This window comes from Macaca fascicularis, chromosome 19, assembly GCF_037993035.2.
Source record: "Macaca fascicularis isolate 582-1 chromosome 19, T2T-MFA8v1.1".
NCBI lineage: Eukaryota > Metazoa > Chordata > Mammalia > Primates > Cercopithecidae > Macaca > Macaca fascicularis.
This window is the reverse complement of record NC_088393.1, coordinates 16,538,278-16,562,291: the sequence shown is the minus strand read 5'-3', so window position 1 is coordinate 16,562,291 and position 24,014 is coordinate 16,538,278. Positions and strand designations below refer to the sequence as shown.

Genomic DNA, 24,014 nt, shown 5'->3' with positions numbered 1-24,014 from the left:
ATAAAAATGTTTTAGCTCCCTTAGATAGTAAAATGCATACTTATCAAAATGCAGATGTGGCCAGGTGCAGTGGCTCATGCCTGTAATCCCAGCACTTTGGGAGGCTGAGGCGGGCGGATCACCTGAGGTCGGGAGTTCGAGACCAGCCTGACCAACATGGAGAAACCCCGTCTCTACTAAAAATACAAAGTTAGCTGGGTATGGTGGCGCATGCCTGTAATCCCAGCTACTCGGGAGGCTGAGGCAAGAGAATAGCTTGAATCCGGGAGGCGGAGGTTGCAGTGAACAAAGATCATGCCATTACACTCCAGCCTGGGCAACAAGAGTGAAACTCCGTCTCAACGACAACAACAATGACGACAACGTAGATTTTATCCATGTTATTTATTCTCCTCCCAGACAGTCATGAACTTGGAACATTTTAACTCAGTTTACTCCTTGCAGATTTTTTTTTCCTGTCGTATAATTGTCACTTAAAAAAAACTCCAGAAACTGTTTATGCAATCTATATTTGTCTAGATTTTCTCATGCATTTTCTACTTCTTTGCTTTTATTTCTTCTTGCATTATGCTCTTCCCTCTGAGATCACTTTCTTTGTGCCTGAACTGAATACACTGTTTACAATTTTCTTTAGTGTTAGTCTGCTGCTGGCAAACTCTTTTGTTATTTGTCTGCAAAATGTTTTTACTGTAACCTCATTCTTGAAATACTTTTGTTGGGTCTATGATTTGGGTTGGTGGTTTTTTTTTAGCATGTTGAAAATGTCACCCACCTGTTTTCTGGGTTCCTTTGAAAAGCCAGCTGTCTGTCTGTCTGGTTTTCATATTTGAAGGTGATGTGTCTTTACCTCTGGCTGCTTTAAGTATCTTTTGCCTTCTTCTCCCTTTGTAAATGTTTTTGCTGAAGTGTAACATATATACAAGAGTGTGCAAGTCATCAATGCTTGATGAATTCTCGAGAGCACACCAATGTCACCTGCCTCCAGATTGAAAAATATTCTCTAATTATTTATTTGGAGACAGATTCTTGGTCTGTTGCCCAGGCTGGAGTGCAGTGGTGTAATCTCAGCTCACTGCGACCTCTGCCTCCGGGATTCAAGCCATTCTTGTGCCTCTGCCTCCTGGGTAGCTGGGATTTACAGGCATGCACCACCACACCTGGCTAATTTTTGTATTTTTAGTAGAGGTGGGTTTTCGCCATGTTGGCCAGGCTGGTCGCAAACTCCTGAGCTCAAGTGATCCACCTGCTTCAGCCTCCTAAAGTGCTGGGATTATAGACATGAGCCACCACACCTGGCCATTCTCTAATATTTTCTAACTTCCATTATATTTTCTTCTTTGACACACGGTGATTGAGAAGTGTGCTTTAAAATCTCTCATATTGGCTGGGCGTGGAGACTCACACCTGTAATTCCAGCACTGTGGAGGCTGAGGTGGGCGGATCACTTGAGCCCAAGTTCAAGACCAGCCTGGTCAACATGGCAAAACTCCATCTCTACTAAAAATACAAAAAAAAAATTAACTGGGCTTGGTGGCACTCACCTGTAATCTCAACTATTCAGGAGACTGAGATGGGAGGACTGTTTCAGCCTGGGAGGACAAGGTTGCAGTGAGCTGACATCGTGCCACTGAATCCATTCCAACCTGGGCAACAGAGACCCTGTCTCAAAAAAAAAAAAAAAAAAAAGCTCTCAAATTTGGAAATAGTTTAAAGTAATTTATTTCTTGTTGAATTCTAACTCATTTCTCTTGAAAATCCCTCAGAGAGTGGGAGCACCAATAATAATTCTTGGAGATGTGTGGAAACTTCTTGGGGATCTAATACTTTTTTTTTTTTTTTTTTGCTTTCTTGCTTTAAAGTCTATTCTGGCCACGCGCGGTGGTTCACGCCTGCCACCAGAACTTTGGGAGGCCAAGGTGGGGTGGATCACTTGAGGTCAGGGTTCGAGACCAGCCTGGCCAACATGATGAAACCCTGTCTCTACTAAAAATTAAAAAAAATTAAAAATAAAAAAATTTAGCCGGGCGTTGTGGTGCACGCCTGTAATCCCAGCTACTCAGGAGGCTGAGGCAAGAGAATCGCTTGAACCCGGGAGGCAGAGGTTGCAGTGAGCTGAAATCCTGCCACTGCACTCCAGCCTGGATGACAGAACGAGACTCTGTCTCAAAAAATTAAATCAATGAATCAATCAATCAATCAATCAATCTATTCTGTCTGGAATTAATATAACCACATGAGATTTCTTTTGGCATCTTTTAATGACTTTTTACTTTTAACTGTGTTGTGTACTTACATTTTAAGTGTCACATCTTTTAATGTCTTTTTACTTTCAATTGTGTTGTGTACCTATATTTTAGATGTATCGCCTATAAACAGGGTATCACAGGATTTTTGTATTTCAGTTCAATCCAACATCTTAAACTAGCAGCTTTGCTTCGTTTACACGTTTTGGTTCCTAATGCCTGGATTTATTTCTACAATCTTATTTTATGCTTTCTGCAGTCAGAGATACAAAGTTTAGAACATCTCTGCATTTATCCTGATTTTTCCTTTTTTTGAGGCAGGGTCTCATTCTGTCCCCCAAGCTGGAGTGCAGTGGTGCAACCACAGTTCACTGCAGCCTCGACTTCCTGAGCTCAGGTGATCCTCCCAACTCAGCCTCCTGAGTAGTTTGGACTACAGGTGTGCCCCACCATACCTGGCTAATTTTTGTAGAGATAGGGTTTCTCCATGTTACCCAGGATGGTCGCAAACTCCTAGGCTCAAGCAATTCACCTGTCTCAGCCTCAGCCTCCCAAAGCACTGGGATTACAGGCATGAGCCACCGCCCCTGGCCTCCTGATTTTTCTTTTTTCTTTCTTTCTTTGAGATGGAATTTCGCTTTTGTTGCCCAGGCTGGAGTGCAATGGCGTGATCTCAGCTCACCACAACTTCTGCCTCCCAGGTTCAAGCGATCCTCCTGCCTCAGCCTCCCGAGTAGCTGGGATTACAGGCATGCGCCACCACACCTGGCTAATTTTGTATTTTTAGTAGAGATGGGGTTTCTCATGTTGGTCAGACTGGTCTCGAACTCCTGACCTCAGGTGATCCGCCTGCCTCAGCCTCCCAAAGTGTTGGAATTATAGGCGTGAGCCACTGCGCCCGGTGCCTCCTGATTTTTCTATGCCTCCTTCGCCTTTCCTTCTTCCTATTAATTTTCTATGCCTCCTTCGCCTTTCCTTCTTCCTATTAATTCGTTAAAAGTTTTCTTTCAACCCTTTTCCAACCACTGGTCTGGAAATTATACATAAATACATGGCCCTTGTAGACTTCAGCCGAATCTCCTCCCAAATAGTATAGTGACCTGAAAGGCATTAACACCAGGATGTTGTCTAGTATTTCAGTTGCGCCTTTTGTCACTACTCTATACGTTAGTCACTATTATTACTGCTTTACACAGTCAGTGCCAGTTTAGACATATCCAATGGTTTCTAAGGGTTTCCAGCATTCCTTCTCACGTCTTTCTTCCTTATGTACACAAGTTCCTTCATTTGGGGAGTCTGTTATTGATAAATTGTTTTTATCTTGTCCTTTTTTTTTTTTTTTGGAGACAGTCTCACTTTGCTCAAGCTGGAGTGCAGTGGTGCGATCTCGGCTCACTGCAACCTGTCTCTTTGGTTCAAGCAATTCTCTCCACCTCAGTCTCCCAAGTAGCCGGGAACACAGATGCCCGCCACCACACCTAATTTTTGCATTTTTAGTAGAGATGGGTTTCTTCTTCAAGTTGGTCAGGCTGGTCTCGAACTCCTGACCTCAAGTGATCTGCCTGCCTTGGCCTCCCAGAGTGCTGGGATTACAGGCGTGAGCCACCATGCCCGGCTTGTCCTGCCTTTTACAGATGAGGTGGGCACAGAATTCCAGACTGCACTTCTCTCAGTAATTTGAAGTCATGCTCCATCTTCGGATTTTTGTTGTCCCAGTTGTGAAGCCAGTTCTCTGTCCAATTGCTTTTTGGAGAGACTTTTTTTTTTTTTTTTTTTTTTTTTTGAGACCAAGTCTCGCTCTGTCGCCCAGGCTGGAGTGCAGTGGCGCGATCTCGGCTCACTGCAAGCTCCACCTCCCAGGTTCACGCCATTCTCCTGCCTCAGCCTCCCGAGTAGCTGGGACTACAGGTGCCCGCCACCTCGCCCGGCTAGTGTTTTGCATTTTTTCTTTTTTTTAGTAGAGACGGGGTTTCACCGTGTTAGCCAGGATGGTCTCGATCCCCTGACCTCGTGATCTGCCCGCCTCGGCCTCCCAAAGTGCTGGGATTACAGGCTTGAGCCACTGCGTCCAGCCTTGGAGAGATGTTTTAATCTCTTTGTGTTGCTGTTAGGATCTTCCCTGAGTCTGATATGTTCTGTGGTTTGACTATGATTACTTTAGTTACGAATTTAGGTTTGTGTATCATGCTTTGGACTCAATGGTTTCCTGAATCTTAGAATTTCAAGATTTTCAGGTCAGGTGCAGTGGCTCGTGCCTGTAATCCCAGCTACTTGGGAAGCTGAGACATGAGAATCGCTTGAACCAGGAGGCGGAGGTTGTAGTGAGCAGAGATCTCGCCATTGCACTCCAGCCTGGGCAACAAAAGGGAAACTCCATCAAAATGGAAAACAAAAAACACTTAGATTCTCATTAATTTTGGAAAATTCTGGCCACGATCTCTTTGCATGTGGCTGCCCCCCAGTTCTCACTTTCTGGTTTGTGTTAGATACTTGCTGGCATGTTGAGCCCTCTTACTGTCTTGTGTCAACCACACACACACACACACACACACACACAGAGCACAGAGTCAGCCCTCCATATCCTCAAGGGATTGCTTCCAGGATTCCCCTCAGATACCAAAATCTGAGGATGCTCAGGTCTTTTATATAAAATGGTGCAATATTTGCATATATCCTATGCACATCATCTTTAAATCATCTGTAGATTACCTAATACGATGTAGATGCTACGTAGTCATTATACTGTATTATTTAAGGAATAATGACAAGAAAAAAGAAAACCTGTACATGTCCGGCACAGACACAATTGTTTTTCCAATATTTTCAATCCACTGTTGGTTGAATCCATGGATACAGAACCCATGGATATGGAGGGTCGACTGTAAATACATATATGTCTCATTAGCTGTGCTATGTCCTGGGTAACTGCCTCAGACAGCTCTCTTCTAGTGCATTAATTCTCTTCAGCTATGTCTCATTTGTATTTTAACACCCTCCGACCAAGTTGTTCTTTTGAGACAGTGTTTCGCTGTGTCGCTCAGGCAAGAGTACAATGGTGCCATTTTGACTCACTGTGAGCTCCATCTCCCAGGTTCAAGCGAATCCCCTGCTCCAGCTTCCTGAGTAGCTGGGATTACAGGTGTGTGCCACTATGCCTAGCGAATTTTTTTGTAGTTTTAGTAGAGACCAGGTTTCACCATGTTGGCCAGGCTGGTCTCAAACTCCTGACCTCAAATGATCTGCCCGCCTTGGCCTCCCAAAGTGCTGGGATTATAGGCATGAGTCATCGTGCCCGGCCCCAAGTTGCTAACTTCTATGACTAGATTTTTAATCGATAATATTTTTTTCTTCCACATTTGCATTGTCATTTTTGGGGGGTGTTTTTTGGTTTATTTTAGAGACAAGGTCTCACTGTTGCCCAGGCTGGCCTTAAACTCCTGTGCTCAAGTAATCCTCTAGCCTCAGCCTCCCGAGTAGTTGGGACTATAGGTGCACGCTACCATGCCCAGCTTTGCATTGTCTTAAAAACAAAACAAAACAAAACAAAACAAAACTACGAAGAAAAAAAGCCGGGGTCGGTGGCTCAGGCCTGTAATCCCAGCACTTTGGGAGGCCGAGGCGGATCATTTGAGGTCGGGAGTTTGAGACCAGCTTGACCTACATAGTAAAACCCCGTCTCTACTAAAATACAAAAATTAGCTGGGCATGGTGGTGGGCACCTGTAATCCCAGCTACTCTTGAGGCTGAGACAGGGGAATCGCTTGAATCCAGGAGGCGGAGGTTGCGGTAAGCCGAGATCCTGCCACTGCACTCCAGCCTGGGCGACAGAGCAAGACTCCATCTCAAAAAAAAAAAAGAACTACAAAAAGTAGATTAAGAACTACAAAAAGGGCTGGGCACTCTGGCTTATGCACTTTGGGAGGCCAAGGTGGGAGGATCACTTGAGCCCTGGAGTTTCAAGCTGCAGTGAGCCATGACCATGCCACTGCCCTTTGGCCTGGGCAACAGAGTGAGACCCTGTTAAAAACAAAACAAAACAAAAAAAAAACACCTACAGAAAGCATAAAGAAAGAATAAAGAACAAGCCACTAAGCAATACCAAGCTTAAGGAAATTGCCAACACAGCAGAGGCCCCAGTCGTACCCTCTTCCTGTTTTTGCCTTCAGAGATAAACAGGGATGTCAATTTTTTCAAATTCTCAAGCATCTCGCTAGACTTTTGCTGGATATACATAGATCCTTAAGCATGCCAAATATTATTTCCATATTTTATACTAGATTACTGCACACTTTCTTTTGTAAACATTTTTCCCGCTCAATGTTGTTTCAGGTGTGTTCTGAACCGTATCACTGCTCTAGCTGAATCCATTTTCACTGCTGTAATCTCTTGTGTGGATGGACTACGATGGTCCCTTTTCCTATTGAAGGACTTCTGGTTGCTTTCCAATTTCTTGCTATCATGAACTATGCTGCTCTAAGTGTAACTGTACACCTGATATTTCTCTACATATTTGGCATGGACTTCTCAAGGCTTTTCTCAACTAGAGTTCTGCAAGAGAATTCTGGCATAAAGATGATTTTGGGGAGGATGTTCTCAACTTTCCCACAGTCAGTACATAGCTAGCACATTCTAGATGTTTAGGAGGCGGGGCGAGGTGGCTCAAGCCTGTAATCCCAGCACTTTGGGAGGCTGAGACAGGATGATGGCTCGAGTCCAGGAGTTGGAGACCAGTGTGGACAAAATCATGAGACCCCATCTCTATCAAAAATATGAAAAATTGGCCCAGCGTGGTGGCATGCGCTTATAGTCCTAGCTCCTCAAGAGGCTGAGGCAGGAGGATTGGATGAGCCTGGCAGCTCAAAGCTGCAGTGAGCCGCGATCATGCCACTGTACTCTAGCCTGGGTAACATAGGAAGACCCTGTCTCAAAAAGATAAAAAAAATTTTTGGGGGGGCCAACCTGATGCAAATAGCATCTAACTGTGGTCTCGGTTTACATGTATGTATTTCCTGAATACCTACATGATGGAATGTTTGCCTTTTTTTTTTTTTTTTTTTTTGGAGACGGAGTCTCGCTCTGTCGCCCAGGCTGGAGTGCAGTGGCTGGATCTCAGCTCACTGCAAGCTCCGCCTCCCGGGTCTACGCCATTCTCCTGCCTCAGCCTCCCGAGTAGTTGGGACTACAGGCGCCCGCCACCTCGCCCGGCTAGTTTTTTGTATTTTTTAGTAGAGACGGGGTTTCACTGTATTAGCCAGGATGGTCTCGATCTCCTGACCTCGTGATCCGCCCGTCTCGGCCTCCCAAAGTGCTGGGATTACAGGCTTGAGCCACCGCGCCCGGCCCTTTTTTTTTTTGAGATGCAGTCTTGCTCCGTTGCCCAGGCTGGAGTGCAGTGGTACAATCTCGGCTCACTGCAACCTCTGCCTCCTGGGGTTCAAATGATTCTCGTGCCTCAGTCTCCCAAGTAGCTGGGATTACAGGCGCCCGCCACCATGCCAGGCTAATTTTGGTAATTTTAGTAGAGATGGGGTCTCGCCATGTTGGCAAGGTTGGTCTTGAACTCCTAACCTCAGGTGACCCACCCATCTCGGCCTCCCAAAGTGCTGGGATTACAGGCATGAGCCACTGCGCTAGGCCTGTATTTTTGTTGTTTTTTGAGACAGAGTCTCGCTCTGTTGCTCAGGCTGGAGTGCAGTAACGCAATCTCAGCTCATTGCAACCACCACCTCCTGGGTTCAAGCCATTCTCCTGCCTCAGCATCCTGAGTAGCTGGGATTACAGGCGTGCACCACCACGCCTGGCTCATTCTTGTATTTTTAGTAGAGACGGGACTTCACCACGCTGGCCTCAAACTCCTGACCTCCAGTGATTGGCCCGCCTCGGCTTCCCAAACTATTGGGCTTACAGGCGTGAGCCACCACACCTGGCCGAACGTTTGCCATTTGTATTTCATCTTCTTCATACTGTTTGTTCACACACTGCCCATCTTGTTAGGTTCTCTTTTTCTGATTTGTAGACATTATAACCCGCATGCAAATTATTTGCCTTGTTGGATGTTGTAACAGCTCTGTCTTAACAGCATTTTGTTCTTTTCTATTCAAAGTCTCTGTGCCTTTAAGCACCTGGAGCAGACTGAATGCTGAGTGTATTTGTTTACATGCCTGAGAATCTTCGAAGTTCGTGAGGATCTGATCCCGCTGTTTAGTTTGCTTTCACGCCCGTGTTTTGTAATTTTCAGGATGTGCCCTCATGTTTAGGGTGGATTGTGTGCGAGGATCTTCCGTAACAAGGGATGAAGTTAGGTCCCTCCAGGGAGGTTTTGTGTCACAGACATCTTGGCTTGGTTGTCTCCAAACCATATTGGTATTACAAGTGTTGGGTCTAAATGAGTGGTGACGTTTTCTCCTGCGGATCTCAGGCAGAGAGAGGACACAGTGCTTACTCTCGGGTTGGAGGGCAAATGTTTTTTCTAGTCCATCTTTTTACTGTGAGTATCAGGACCCTTGAGGATCCCAGCTTCACGTAGGAGTCACCTCCGTTGCATTTCACCATCTTCCCGAGGCCCAAAGTCCTATCTGCCACCTGGCCCCCAAACCTAACCTAAACCCTGCAGTTTCCAAGAGCAACTCCGGTGTGAGCCCATGGTGACTTCCACGTCTACTTCCTTCGTGTTGGGCTCCTGCGGATCTCCTCGCTTTTTTATGGGCACGGCTAGGCGCGTCTGCTTTATTTCCTGCATTTCTACTGTCTGTAGTGGAGGGTTTGCAGGTCTTATCTGGTAAGTTGCTGGAAACTGAAGTCTCTCTTCTGTCCTGTGGACCAGCCCTCTCCTGTCCCTGCAGTGTCCCAGCATGGGGGCTCTGCAGGGTGGGGGACGGTGACAGCCCACACTGGAGCTCGGCCCCGGGGGTGGCAGCACGGATGGCAATGGGGTCAGCCCCAGGGTTTCCTGGAGGGGCCATCAGGGCTGGCTGCCGACATGGGTGTGGAGAGCGAGGGGAGGGGCCCCAGGGAGGCCCCAGGGCTTTGGTCTGAGGCCTGGGCTGGGGCAGCATCACTGACTGAGATGGGGAAGACCTACGTGGGCAGAAGGCTCTACTCAGGCCATTAGGTCGGATGCCCACTAGACACCTGAGGATGAGCTCAGCAAGACAGGAGAGGGACGGGGAGAAGGCAGGCAAGAGGCTGCTGGCCAGGCAGGACCATCAGCACCAGTCCGGGAGGGAGCCAAGGACAGGTGGCACTTCCTATGTGCTGTTTCCCCCATGGACCAGGTAGCAGTTCACAGAAGCACCTGGGGCCTTGTTAATGTTTTCTGGGACCCTGGCCCCAGAGCCTCCACTTTGGTGGGTCAGGGCTGGCCCATGAACCTGCATTTCTAGCTGGGACACAGGGGCTGCTGCTGTGGACACAAGGACCACGCTCTGAGTCGGCCATTAGTCTGGGGAGAGGTGGGGACAAGCTGTTGGCCATCTGAGGGTGGAGCAGATTGGATGAGAGGAGAAGACGCTATCTCCGTGGCCTCATCTGTGTGGCCCGGAAGTGGTGGCCCACGGTCCAGCGCCGCAGCTGCCTCTTCCCGCAGCTGCTTTTCCTGTGTTTCAGCTGGGGAAGCGGAGGGAGCTGGTGACACCTCGTGGGGCCACAGGGAAGGCCGGCGATGAAACCAGGCAAGCCCTGCAGCTGCCTGTGGTCACGCAGGAGGGGTCGGGACCACGCCGCATCAGAGGAAGGCTGTGGAGTATTCAATGAATGGAATTTAATGTAACTATGACGTGAACACACACAGGGTAGGGAGGGCGGGTGACCAAGCGCAGACGTGGGTGACACGTGGCCCCGCTCTCTGGACCCTCAGTGGGAAAAAGTCTGAGGCCGGCGTCTCTCACCGATCCCTACCTCCCCTGGTGGGTCAATACTGATCCGGCTGAGTGACAGCGTCTTGTGACCTAGCGAGGCCTGCGAGTCCAGGCAGCAGGCAGACGCTGCAGTGGCTCCCGAGAGCGCCAGGTGCCGGCCCCAATGTGTAAACGGCCCGCTGCGGGCGCTGCCGGGGAGGAAGACAAGAGGGGTGAGGGCTCGTCCTCACTAAGTGCTGCCTGAGTGCCGGAGGACGTGGGTGGGACATAGGGACAGTGAGGGTAACACAAACAGCAACGAACGCACAAAGACAAGTTCCAGGAACACCCATAAACCCATAACATTCAACAAAATGGCAACAAAATGACGCCCCTGCTGGCCCGGCGAGGCTGGTGCTTCCTTCGTGGCAGATGCCAACTGCAGCTGGCTGGCTGGCAAGCATTGGCCAAGCTTTTTGGTACCTGGGAGCTCAACAGCATAAAAGGCTGTAACCTCAAAAGGGAAAATTTTCACATCCTTCCCCTGAAACTGACTTCAGGGGCAAAGAGACGAGCCTTCTCAAGACCAGCCTCTTCTGGGAAAGGGGCTTCTAAGACGACTGTCAGCGGCAGAGCAGGTGGCCTGGGGAAGGCAGGGGTCCCTGGGCGGAGGCTGGGAGGGTGGCCAGAGACCAGGGAGGGCCCCTCCATCTGGCAGGCTTGGCAGGTGTGTCCCAGGAGCCCCAAGGCCGGGGCATTGGCCGCGACAGCCCCTCACTGGGTCCGGAGCTGGTAATCTAGGAGACAGGAGGGAGGCGTCATGCTGGGCTCTGCACCCTCCCGGCTTTCAAGACCCGACCCAATGGCTCCACCCTGGGGGTAGCCACAGAGGACCCCTCAGCACAACCCCACCCCACAGGTGGGGCCTCACTCACCTCCGTTCTGCGTGATATAACGCACCCACGGCAGGGCCTGGTACCCACTCTTCTCAATGATCTTCAGGTAGCGCACCTGGGGCACAGGTAGCAGGGCCCTGAGCACCGCAGGCTCCTGCCCTGTTGGTCCCCCCTTAATCATTCCTGCTGGGGCAGCCTGGGGTTGGCAGGGGAGGCCATGACAAGCGGATGAGTACAGGCCTCAGGGGGGTGAAAGGGATCTGTCTGGACCATGCAAAGGTGTGGGAGGGCAGAGCCGCCTCTGGAAGCGCTGAGGAGCCAGGGTGTGGCTTGCAGACACGGCCTTGGTGGCCTGCTGGGGGCGCCTGGCCAGAAGGCCCCTGGCTCTCTGGGAGCCTCTCCTCCCTCTGTGGGCTCCTGAGGGGGTGCCAGGGAAAAGTGTGGGAGCCTCTCCTCCCTCTGTGGGCTTCTGAGGGGGTGCCAGGGAAAAGAGGTCCCACGGGGCATGAGTATGGATGGCAGAGCCTCAAACGCTAGTTTTGGGGCAGAATGATCTCTAAGCTTTGAGCTCAGGGGTCAGGGCTGAGCAGAGGCAGCCTGGCCTTTCCCCGTCTGTGGTGAGGCAGAGGCAGAGGCCCGTAGCACTGCAGGGTCCTGATTCCAGCTGACCGACACCCCTTCCCAAGCTGGCTGCGTTGATGTGTCCCCTGCGGCCTGTGTCCCTGCTCTGGGCCCAGCCGCCTGGGCCTTGCGTACCTGGATGCCGGAGGTAGTGAAGTACGGGATCTCGAACTTGACGCTGATCGGGGGCTTGCCCTCCTTGTCCTCAGCCTCCACGCTGGGCAGGCCGAAGTGGGCCCGCATCAGGTACTCCTTGCCGCCCTGGGGAGCAGACGGGGGAGGCGCTCAGGCCCAGGCCCTGCCCCAGCTTAGCCAACAGCTCTGGCCCTAGTGGCGATGGGCAAAGACTGACCACTCACCCCAGTCCAGGGAGCAGAGCATGAGCCCCTGTGCTGGGGAACCAAAGCTTGGCCCTGTGCTGCCCCAGGCTGGTAAGGACAGCCTCTGCTCTGGGGTGTCCAGCTGCCCCATGAGGACACCTAGGCACCCAGAGCTGAGCTCAACAAGCCGCCAGCCCCAGTCACCAAGCCCCTGCCAGTGTGGCCTGCAGTGGCCCAGCACCCCCCACTCCAGCTCCCTGAATGCACTTTCCTCCAAGGCTGGCGAACCACACAGACCGGCCATGGGAAGGAAGAGCGTGTAATGACCGTGGCAGGTGAGGGCTGCCGGGGACAGAGGCCACACGCCCAGTCTCAGGACAGCATGTGAAAGAAAATAGAGTGTCCAGGTGAGAACCATGACCAGGGAGAGGCGACAAAAGGAAGAAACCAAGGAGCGTGCACTGAGTGACGGGTCAGCCCTGGGTCCTGCTCCTGAGGGTGAGCAGGGGCGGCTCTGGCTCCGACTGGAACCGGAGTCCTGGGTGGCCTTTACCCTCTCCCTGCCTTGAGGAACAACAGGTCGCAGCCTGGTCGCCCCCAGTGCCTGGTCTCACCCTGAGCAGTCGGGGGCACGATCTCAGCTCTGGCCACGCCTGGAACCCCACAGTCTGTGCTCCCCAGGGCTCAGGCCGAGGTTCAGGGGGAGCTGCTGCCAACTAGAGCTGTTTCCACCTCAGAGCAGGGGCCGCCCCATGCACCTGGGGCAGGGCCAAGTGGTCCATCTCTGCCTACTGCCACAAGGGCAGTGTGACAGTGAGAACTCTGCCTGACTTGGTGACATGTGCTGAGTACAGACTCCGGGAGGATGACGGGGGGATGATGCAACATCAGCAACTGGTGAAGCAGGCAGTGAGGGAACAAACCTGCTCGGTGACTAGCCTGTGTCCCAAACACTCAGCCTGACCCCAAATCTGAACCTTAGCAAAGACCAAAGTGAAAACACAAGCCAAAGAAAAGGCAGGGAAGCAGACCCTCCCCAGGGGCCATGGAGGCCTGCATGCCCAGCCTGTGTTGTCGTGTTGAGCCGAATGGGTTTAATTCTGCTCTCGATGAGCTGTAGGCTGGCGCCAGCTCACACACCAAAACCGACTCGACGCCACAAAGGCACAGTGAGAAGGGCTCCCTGGGTAGGAAGAACAGGCATTGACAGGCGTGCTGCCAAAGGCAGACAAAAGAGGACAGGGCTGCCATCATCACAAGGGAGAATGACAGGCGAACAGGACAGGCCACAATCCTAGAGGCTGCCGTCCCAATAGTCACAGGTACCCACGCACCAAGTAACGTGGCAGCAACTTCTATGAAGCGGGTGCTATGGGAGATGCAGAGAGAGCCAGGAGAAGGCCCGGACGCAAGGCCCGGCCCAGCTCTCCATCCAGGTGGACAGTGTCATGGTGCCATGGCCACCCATGGGCACACATCAAATTCTCTACCCTGGTAACAAACGGCAGTAGGGACAGGACAGAGAAACACTGCGTTTAAAAGCAAACAGCCTACACTCTGGCACTTCCACAAAAAATTGAAAATAGAATTACCTCATGATCCAGCAATTCCACTTCTGGGGATACACCCAAAACAAATGAAAATGGGTCTTGAAGAGATGTGTGTGCACCCACGTTCACAGCGGCATTATTCACAATAGGCCGGGCGTGGTGGCTCACGCCTGTCATCCCTGCACTTTGGGAGGCCAAAGCAGGCAGATCACCTGAGGTCAGGAGTTTGAGACCAGCCTGAGCAACGCAGTGAAACCCTGCTTCTACTAAAAATACACACATTAGCCGGGTGTGGTGGCGTGTGCCTGTATACTTGGGAGGCTGAGGCAGGAGAATCGCTTGAACCTGGGAGGTGGAGGTTGCAGTAAGCCGAGATCGTGCCTCTGCACTCCAGCTTGGGCAACAGAGCGAGACTTCTTCTCAGAAAAAGAAAAAACAAACAAAAAAAACCTTTTAGTATGCAGCAATCTAAGAAAGAGGGAAGGGTATCTATTTATCTAATCTATCAATCATCTACCTCTCTGTATTTCTTAAAATTTATTTCCTGCACTTTTGTCTTTAGGGTGTGTTACTTGAAGTAATGTGTATCTGTAGCTGTCATCAACTTGATATGCTGATGAATTAATTTTGCTTTTCATTTTTAGGAATTACCTTTTTTTCCATTTTGATTTAATTTTGTTTTATATGCTTGGAAAGCACTGACAGGTATACCTTGAGATATTGCAGTTTGGACACTGCCATAAAGCACATAGCACAGTTAGGCAAGTCACACACATTTTTTGGTTTCCCAGTGCATATAAAAGTTATGTTTACTGGCCGGGCTCGGGGGCTCACGCCTGCAATCCCAGCACTTTGGGAGGTTGAGGCAGGTGGATCACAAGGTCAGGAGTTCGTGATCAGCCTGGCCAATATGGTGAAACCCCATGTCTACTAAAAATACAAAAATTAGCCAGGCGGCCGGGCGCAGTGGCTCACGCCTGTAATCCCAGCACTTTGGGAGGCTGAGACAGGCGGATCACGAGGTCAGGAGATCAAGACCATCCTGGTTAACATGGTAAAACCCCGCCTCTACTAAAAATACAAAAATTAGCCGGGCGTGGTGGCAGACGCCTGTAGTCCCAGCTACACGGGAGGCTGAGGCAGGAGAATGGCGTGAACCCGGGAGGCAGAGCTTGCAGTGAGTGGAGATCACGCCACTGCACTCCAGCCTGGACAACAGAGAGACTCCGTCTCAAAAAAAAAAAAAAAAAAAAAAATTAGCCAGGCATGGTGGTGCATGCCTGTAATCCCAGCTGCTCGGGAGGCTGAGGCAGGAGAATCGCTTGAACCTGGGAAGTGGAGGCTGCAGTGAGCCGAGATTGTGCCACTGCACTCCAGCCTGGGTGACAGAGCAAGACTGTCTTCAAAAAACAAAAAAGCTTACTGTATAATGTAGTCTGAATAATGTGCAACAGTATTATGTCTAAGAGAATGTACATACCTTAGTTAAAACATACTTTATTGCTAAAGAGTGACAACACAGAGACGCGAAGTGAGCACGTGCTGTTGGGATAATGGCGCCAACAGACTTGCTCAACATAGGGTTGCCACATACCTTCCATTTGTTTAAAAACTGAAACAAAAATAAAACTGCAGTATCTGGGAAACACAATAAAATGAGGTGTGCCCGTGCATGGCTTCGAAGTCAAATCTACACAAGCACGGTCCACGCTGGCCTGTGCCTCGGCCTTTAGCCCTGTCCCTTCCTCCTCCGTCTACAGCTCACCATGCTGTTTATTTGATGAGGTATTCTCCCATTGTGTTTTAAATGACAAACACTATTTTCAACAGTGGAATTGCAGGAAAAGAAGAGATAATCCAGCAATCAGGGATGGTCACCACCCCTCCATGGAATATTCCACAGCTCCCAAAGCCGACCGCCAAGAAGACAGTGAACACCAGAAGGAAAACGCTCGGCCGCAGCGCCGCGTGGAAGGGCAGGCGCCGAGTTGGCTCTACTTACGTATAATGAGGAAGACCAAAATACGCAGAAAGAAAGGTGAGAAGGAGACGCGCAGAAAGGCTGCCGGGAGTATTAGGTGGTGGGGTAATGGGCTTTTCTCTCTCCTTCCTCTACTGTCTGCATTTTATGTCATGTGATTAGATTGAGGCCGGGAGGGAAAGTGCCATCATGAAATTCAAGGCGCTTGAATTGCAGCATTTCCAGCTTAACTCAGCTGGGGCTGCAGCCGGAGAGACGGGAGAACATGGAAAGTAGCGCCTGCCCTGAGCCCGCCTGGCGGAGCAGGTCAGTGCCAACCAGCTTGGCTCCAGAGCCACGCCCGGGCCTAGCCTCTCTGTGCACTGCGTACACCCAGCAAGCCCAGACTCAAGCCCTCAGAATCCTTAACACGGTGCCGGGGAAGTCATGCCGGTGCAGAGCTGGCCCAGGACATGGGCGGCTGGTGCAGGGCTCGGGAGGCTGTGCTGCTCTGGCCTACAGGCAGCCATGCCCCTTGATGGCAGGCAAGGCTGAGCCTGCACGGAAAGGGCCTGCACCTGCCGGAGTGGACGGGGCTCCTCCAGGGCCTGCATGGACAGGAGCCCCATCTCACATCAGTACTCGGGGGCAGCACAGAGAGGGAGAGGGCACTGCCCTGAGGTTGAAGACAGAGGCTGGTTCACAAACAAGAGGAAAGCAGAAAGGGGCCCAGGGGCCAAGTCAGCCTTTGACTCCTCCCGCTTTCCCTCCAGTCCTTGGCTCTCCGTCCACCCTTTCAGAAGTCCCAGGTGTGGGGGACACGGTGGCCACGGTCACCCCATCTCGAGGTGCAGGGGTCCTGCGGCACCCAGGCTGCCTTGCAGGGGGCATGTGGATGTCTGGATGGAGTGCTCACCGGGAAGGACTTGATGGACCACACGATCTCGCTGTTCTCGGGGACCCACTTGACGCTCCCCACCGTCGTCTTGAACTTGGGTGAGTCGGCATCATTGGGCACGGGAATGTGGATCTCCACGTTGTTGGCTGTTGACCGCCGCTTGAACTGGCTTTTGGCCTGCAGGCCAGGCCGATGTGGCCCAGGGTTATGGAGGCCAAAGTGAGCTAGCCCAGCCCCTCCAGGCCACATGTCCCTCAGCCTGGCCTGGGGAATCCTCCCTAGCCCCACTTCTCCAGGCACTACTCCTACCCTTGAGACTCTCCCAAGGCCTAATTTCAGGCGTTTCATCTTTGTCCTCCTGTCTGCTCAGCTTCCAAGGCTCCCCATCCCTCCCTCTGCCCTGCCCTCCTAGGACAATGTCTGTGTCCCAGGGTCAGGCTGCGCTGGACAGGGTCACTGAGGGGCAGAGGTGCTCCACTGGGGGCAATACCTCTGGGAGTGTCCTGGATGCCTAGTTACAGGCCCCTCCCCACAAGTGGCACCATCTAGGAGCAGGCCCCAGGCGTTGTCTCCTCAGTGTCAGGCCACGCCTGCATCTGAGGCCACAGCGAGGGTGCATGGATGGCAGCCCTACGGCACCCCCAGCCCTCGGTCAGGCCCCCAGGACGGGCCAGAGACACCAGAAGGCCCTCAGTGGGTGGCCTCGGGCCCCCGCACCTTGATCATGTACTCGATGCGGCTGTGGGAGTGCTTCTCAATCACCGACTCGATCCATATCAAAGGCTTGACCTGCCGAGGAGGGCAGAGAGGGTGCTCACACCTGGCCGTGTTTGACAAAGGCCCATTTCAGAGAGGAAACCAAGGCCCAGGGCAAGGGGCCATCTGCCCAGCTGTTGGCCCAGGGCCCTGTGGGGAGTGCATGGCCAGCGTCAGGGAGGGTCAGGGCAGACAGGCCGAGGCAGCAGGGAGCTACTAGGGAGGCCTCGGTGCAAATGCAGAAAACATGCGCAGGGCCTGCTCTAGGGGGCTGCCTAGGAAAGAGGTGTGGTGGCCAAAGGGGTCTGTGCCCCTCAGAAAGCTCGGAGTCCCAGGTCCTCAGACTCCATCTCTGCGGAGCCAGGCAGCTCATGGAGCATGGGGTGGGGCCAGCCCTGGCGCCTGCCTGGGCTTCACCTCCTGGAGGTGAAGGGGAGGAGGCGGCCACCAACAGCCCAGCCCCGGGGCGGCGCACTCACGTGGGTGTTGAGGCGGTAGGACATGAGCTCGAACTCGCCGTCGGGCGGGATGAAGGAGATGGTGCGGTCGTTCTCGAAGCGTGATAGCCGCACACACTGGTGGAACTTCACATCCTCCAGCTCCACGGATTTGCTTTTGCCGCCTGGGGTCAGGGGTGAGGGTAGAACAGACCTGGGCCCTCCGGGTCACTCTCTCAGCAGTACTCCTACCCCCTGGGACCCACCCCAGCAGAGCAGGGCCCCCAGTCCACGCAGTAACAGCAGCCTGGGCCACAAACACCAAGGGGGCTGGGTCCCAAGACAACTGCCCCGTCACTCCTCATACTCCTGGGGTCCCGGGGGGCAGGGCTGGTGGGTCTGGTTCATGCTGAGTCTCCAGCGGCCACCCCAGGGCCCAGCCAGAGGACCTGCTCAGGACACGTTCACTGAATGATTGATCGATGGACTCGGCTGGGGGATAGCTCGGGGCTCCCCAAGGGCTCAGGCCCCGGCATCCACGGGGTCCTGGGTCTTCCTCGGTTTCCCACCTCACTGAGGGCTATGTGGGTGGGGCCTTGCCCAGCCCCAGGCGGGGAGCTGCCCTCATGGGCTGATGCCCAAGAAGCCCTCACTGGGCCAGGAACGGGGGCATGCCTAGCCACTGCACCCTCTTCCAGTGGCCTGTGACAGCTGAGAGGCGGGAGGCACAGTTTGCAAACCCAGGCCCTGAGCCCCTCTGAGCCCCTCTGACCCCTGCCGTGGGAAGTGTTACAGACCAGCGGCAGGAGCGAGAATCACCGTGTGTGGCCTTCACACAGCCCACACCTAGGGCCCAAGGTGAAGGGAGAACCTGGCCTGGGAGGGAGCGAGCAAGGCCTCAGCCTGAGCTCCAGCGGCCTGGGCAGTGCAGGGCAGGGTGCAAGACCTGGCATGTGAGGCCAGGTGATGGGGGCCTCCCAGCTGGACTGGAGGATTTCACTCCCCTGCGCCTTCTATGTCCCGGGATGGATGAATACTCTACACAGCTGTCTCAAGCAGCGTGAAATGCTGCTAAACCAAGTGCTTGAAACTAGCTTGTTCCTCCGCCTGGCCCAACCCTGCCCTGGGCTGTAATGTGCGTGCCCGGTGAAGCCGTCCTCATGGGCAGGGCCCTTGGCACAGGTACTCACGGCCCGTGTTGTCGAAGAGGACCTTGTCATTGAGGCCCAAGCGCAGCTCGGGCATGCCCGAGAGGAAGACCCGCATCTTGATGGAGCCCACGATCTCGCTGCGCAGGACGTTGCCATTGGCGCTGACCTGGGGGGGGTGGTGTGGGCGTGAGGGGAGGTCTGCAACTCACCAGCCACTGCCTCCTACCACGTCATGTGACCCTCTGGCCACCCCACTCTCAACGCCCTTCTCACCTCCAAGCCCATCTCTCTCCTGGGTATCCCCTGAGCTGGGGGAGTCCCAACTGTGGCTCAGGCCTACCCCCAACCCAAACCAACCCATGCCTGGCTGAGGGTCCCCAGGCTCACCCACCCCCTATTCCAGCCTTAACGCTGGGGCCCTGTGGACATGAGGTGGACACTGTGGGTCCTGCCCTCTAGGCCTCAGGCCACAATGGGGCTTGGTGATGCGTGCCTGGAGCCCCCTCTGAGAGTTCTCTCTCAGGCACCAGTCCCTCCCTCCTGAGAGCCCCCTGAATGCCCCGGGCCGACCTGGCAGCTGGTCCCTGTGCTGAATCAGCCTCGAGAGGCCATGAGCTCGGCTGGCCCCAAGCCAGGACCTTATGGTCCCTGCTCACCCAGTGGGCTGGGCTGGGGTCTCTTGGACCAGGCCAGACTTGCTTTTCTTGAATGCTGTTTCTCCTCTTGGCCTCCTGGGGAGGCCACCGGCCCCTCCACCCCAGGGCTTATGAGAGATGGCACTTCCTGGGTCCTGACCCCTTCCTGCTTCCCAGGGCCACCCTGAAGTGTGATAACACTTGATCCAAAATAATCAACTTAAATCCAGTCACAGTGGCTGACACTGACAGCATTTCCACCACGCCAGGCATCGCTCCACACACGCCTCGACAACCTCTGGGGAAGGGACCGTGCGGAGATGACCTGAGGGGCTGTAACCCACTGCGCATGCCGAGATGCATCTGAAAGTGCAATTAAAAATCCACACCAGGGCGATGGTCCTGCATCTCCTAGCCTGTCCTGAGGGAGCCAAGATGCTGGAGCATCTCTTCTTGCATCCATTTTAGAAGTCAGGAAACAGGCACAGATCGGAGGCCCCGTGCTGAGGGCACAGAGTGACAGGCAGAAAAATCGCAGGGGCTGCAGCCCTGGCCACCACTGCATACTGCCATGCTGCATGAGGCCATGCCCAGCATCTTGGGCACACCAGCAAGTGGGCCAAAGGCCACCGACTTGGACACCTGGGGCCAGACGCTGGCTCCAGCCAGGCTAACATGGTGCAGGGCCTGTGTTTCCTGTCTGCAGAGTGGCAGGAGAGTCTGTGCAGTTTTCTGCATGATGTCCAAAAAGCACTGGGTAGACAAACAGACCCTCACCAGCTTGCCCCCTCTGAGAGAATCGGGAAAACTGAGGGGCCAAGCAAATGACAGCCTGGGGAGGGGCAGGGAACTGGACATGGCCCCAAGGGCTCTGGTTCTGTCACCTCCCCAGCCTCACCTCCTGGTGCTGTCCTGTCCTCATCTCACAAGCAGCTCCCTGATCCCATGGTGCACAACAGCTTCCCTGCGACTGCCTGCTTATCTGTCTCTGTCTCCCTGCTGCGGGAAGCCACGTGCGGCTGTGCGCTGCCATGTCCAGCACTGGAAACAGCGTGTGTGGCAGCAGGTGCTCAGTGGACACGCGGAGGCTCAGGAGCTCGGGACCCTCACCGGCCGGGGTTCCAGGAGCCCAAGCATTGGGATTTCGCCTGCCTCCTTCTCGGAGTGCCCTCTTCTCAACTGTGACAGCCCCTAATTCCCTTTGGGTGCTGCCTCCTCCTGAGGGAGTCGGGATTGTCCCGGCAGCCAGCTGTAACTAAACACATGAGGTCACGAATGCCGTGAAGGCAGGCCCAGGGAGTGGAGCTGAAAAGCCGCTCAGTCCATGAGGCTGATCTCAGCCCTGTGGGCAGCAATCGGGACCTTCTCAGCTGAGGTGTGACAAGCCACCCAGAACCGGTGCACTTCCCAGAGTGGGTGCTGAAGGGATGCTTGCTGAGGGCCCGGCTGTGTAAGTACGAGGCTCCACTCACATGATCGCAACTGGAGGCAAATGTTGACCCAGCTGCCAGCTCTGCAAGCCACTTAGGAAGGCGGCATTCTGACAGCTGCCTTTGTGCTGCCCCGTGTGGGGTGGAGCCACATGCAGCAGCGCACTGTGGCAGGGACCCCTGCAGCCCCAGCGCTTCCCTGCTCGGCTCTCTCTAAGCTGTCCCCTGGGACTTGCCTTTGCACCCCAGGGCACCCAGATTTGGGCTCAATAAACCATCAGTCAAGGGTCCCCAGGGGAGAGGGGAACGTGGTTAGCAAGGCCACTGTCCCGTCCCATGGCTTAGAAAGTAAGAAAGCGAAGAGGTCTGCATGGAGCGCGCTGGAAGTCTTTCCGGGCAGCACTCTCCTTGGCAATTCCGTGTCTGGAGCCTCCGCCCTCCAGAAATCCCGGCCCAGGTCGCGGAGACACCCAAGTGCACACGTCTGGAGCTGAGCAAGTGTGCCCAATGCTGCACTGCCTGTGGCCGTCAGAAACGGGCACCCGAGTGACCTGCATGACTGGATCGGCTGAGCCCATCACAGTCCACCCACACTGCAGGGATGAGGCCAGAGTGAACATAAAAGCGAGCGGCTGGCGAGGTGGGTCGGCTGGTGCCCCTTCCCCTGCCACTGACTACAGCTCTGAAACCTGGGCAGGCGGCTTGGCAGTTGCTGGAACACGGAGGACAGCGGCAGGTGGACCAGGGAAGAGCCCCGAACGCAGTGTCCCCACCACCCCCATGAGAAAGTGCAGCAGCAGTCTGGAAGCAGAAGTGTGCACCACAGAGCACATGAGAGCCCAGTGGAGCCTCCAGGCCTGGCTCTGGGGCCAGAAGAGGAACTCCTGACTCTCCTGGAAAACACGGAAGTCCCCCGTCTCCCTGGTTCCTCGTGTCCCAGGCCCCGTGGTGCCAGCTACTGTTCCGAGGGGGTGGGGCAACCGCTGTCCTTTTCTCACTCTGTCCTCTCTCCATGTGGGCTGGGAAGTGGGCCCAATGGCAGATGTGTGCAACAGAGTAAACCGCAAGGTATCAGAAAAGTACTGGGTAGACGGCACAGAGCCAGAAGCTCAGGAAAGTCACCCCATGAAGTGCTTTATGTCTCCAGAACTCTCTAGAATCGAGCATGTGTGAATCCTGTGCGTATACCACACTCTGACTTACCAAAGACTTTGAGAACTGAACTAACTACCCCAGTTCCAGACTGGCCACTGGGCAGTGCACACCCACGAGATTTGACCTGGAAATTTGACTGGGGCTTTAAGAACTGACGTGATGTTCATGGTCTACAGGTTGGGGGTTGGAACGTGTGGCCTAAAAGTAAGATTGGCTGTTGGCTAAAACAAAAATATCAATATTTCCCATATAGCTTAAGTAAGGCCTAGAATATCACCACATAATTCTCAAAAAGTCCAGGATGCAATCCAAAATTACTCAGCATACAAACAACCACAAAAATGTCAACTTGTCTAGAAACCCAATCAACCACTGTCAACACTTCGCAGATGTTGGGATTATCTGATGACTTTAAATGGCTATTTTTAAAACTGCAAATGCTTGCAACAAATGTTAAAATAGAAAGTCTCAGCAAAGAAACAGCTCATAAAGAAGAATCAACCAGGAGTTTGAGACCAGCCTGGGCAACATGGCAAGTCCTGGTCTCTACAAAATACAAAATAAAAAGAATTAGTCAGGCATGGTGGTGCATGCCTGTGGTCTCAGCTACTCAGCACACTCAGATGGGAAGATCACTTGAGCACAGGAGGTTGAGGCTGTAGTGAGCTATAACTGCACCACTATACTCCAGCCTGGGCAACAGAGTAAGACCCTATCTCAAAAAAAAAAAAAAAAAAAAAAAAAGAGAGAGAGAGAGAGAAGAATCAAATGGAGAAATTTTAGAACTAAAAAATATAATAACTGAAATAAACAACTTGCTCGATGGACTTAATAGCAGAATGGAGGCCAGGTACAGTGGCTCATGCCTGTAACCTCAGCACTTTGGGAGACGAGGTGGGAAGATAATTTGCCCCAGGAGTTTGAGATCAGCCAGGGCAACACAGCAAGACCCTCATCTCTACAAATTTTTTTTTTTAATTAGCCAGGCTTGGTGGCACACACCTGTAGTCCCAGCTACTCAGGAGGCTGAAGCAGAAGGATCACTTGAGCCTGGAGGTTGGGGCTACAGTGAACCATGCTTGCTCCATGGCTCTCCAGCCTGAATGACAGAGTGAGACCCTATCTCGGAAAAAAAAAAAAAAGCAGAATGGAGACAAATAAGAAAGGGACAATGGACCTATGAACTTAAAGACAGATCAATGTAAATTGTCCAATCTAACAGAGAGAAGAAAAGATAGAATAAAATAAGCAGCCTCGGGGACACATGAGACAATAACCAAAGGTCTTTCATGTCACTGGCGTCCTGAAGGAAGAGTCAAATGACAAAAACATATCTGGGGGCCAGGTGCGGTGGCTCATGCCTGTAATCCCAGCACTTTGGGAGGCCAAAGCATGTGGATCTCCTGAGGTTGGGAGCTCGAGACCAGCCTGATCAACATAGAGAAACCCCATCTCTACTAAAAATACAAAATTAGCCAGGTGTGGTGGCACATGCCTGTAATCCCAGCTACTCAGGAGGCTGAGGCAGGAGAATTACTTTGTAGAAAGCAAAAAAGTTCCTTTTCAAAGTTGCCCTTCTTATTAAAGAATAAATCGTAAGTGTTAGAAATAATGTACATTCTATGTCCTTGTACTTTAACCAAAATATTTGTTTTAGACATAAGAGGTGTTAGATATAAGGGAATGAGTACATTCTATGTCCCTGTACTTTAACCAAGATATTTGTTTTTGATGTGAGAGATGTTAGATACAAGAGAATGAGTACATTCTATATCCTTGTACTGTAAGCAAGATATTTGTTTTTGACGTAAGAGATGTTAGATACAAGGGAATGAGCACATTCTATGTCCTTGTACTTTAACCAAGATAATTGTTTTTGACGTAAGAGATGTTAGATACAAGGGAATAAGCACATTCTATGTCCTTGTACTTTAACCAAAATATTTGTTTCAGACATAAGGATGTTAGATGTAAGGGAATGAGTACATTCTATGTCCTTGCACTTTAACCAAGATATTTATTTTAGATGTACAGGATGTTAGATATAAGGGAATGAGTCAACTTCCTCTTTTTCCTTTGTTCTCCCTTGCCTTTACCTATTTAGGAAAGTTTTAAGTTATTAGGCAG

The 24,014-nt window shown here is 52.5% G+C and overlaps 1 protein-coding gene across 4 annotated transcripts in view; it reads right to left on the bottom strand.

The window, feature by feature from the left end:
- Nucleotides 1-9,987: 9,987 nt before the first annotated feature.
- The window catches only part of AP1M1 (adaptor related protein complex 1 subunit mu 1), a 31,915-nt gene continuing 17,888 nt past the window's right edge, over nt 9,988-24,014 (bottom strand). For all 4 annotated transcript variants that reach the window (XM_045381196.2, XM_005588322.4, XM_065534866.2 and 1 more), the window contains 7 exons: nt 18,707-18,833; nt 17,559-17,701; nt 17,041-17,112; nt 16,342-16,500; nt 11,731-11,856; nt 11,014-11,089; nt 9,988-10,875 (listed from right to left, as the gene is read on the bottom strand). In XM_045381196.2, the coding sequence (XP_045237131.1) occupies nt 10,853-10,875; nt 11,014-11,089; nt 11,731-11,856; nt 16,342-16,500; nt 17,041-17,112; nt 17,559-17,701; nt 18,707-18,833 (726 nt within the window). In that variant the 3' untranslated portion in view covers nt 9,988-10,852. The remainder of the gene's footprint in view (nt 10,876-11,013; nt 11,090-11,730; nt 11,857-16,341; nt 16,501-17,040; nt 17,113-17,558; nt 17,702-18,706; nt 18,834-24,014) is intronic.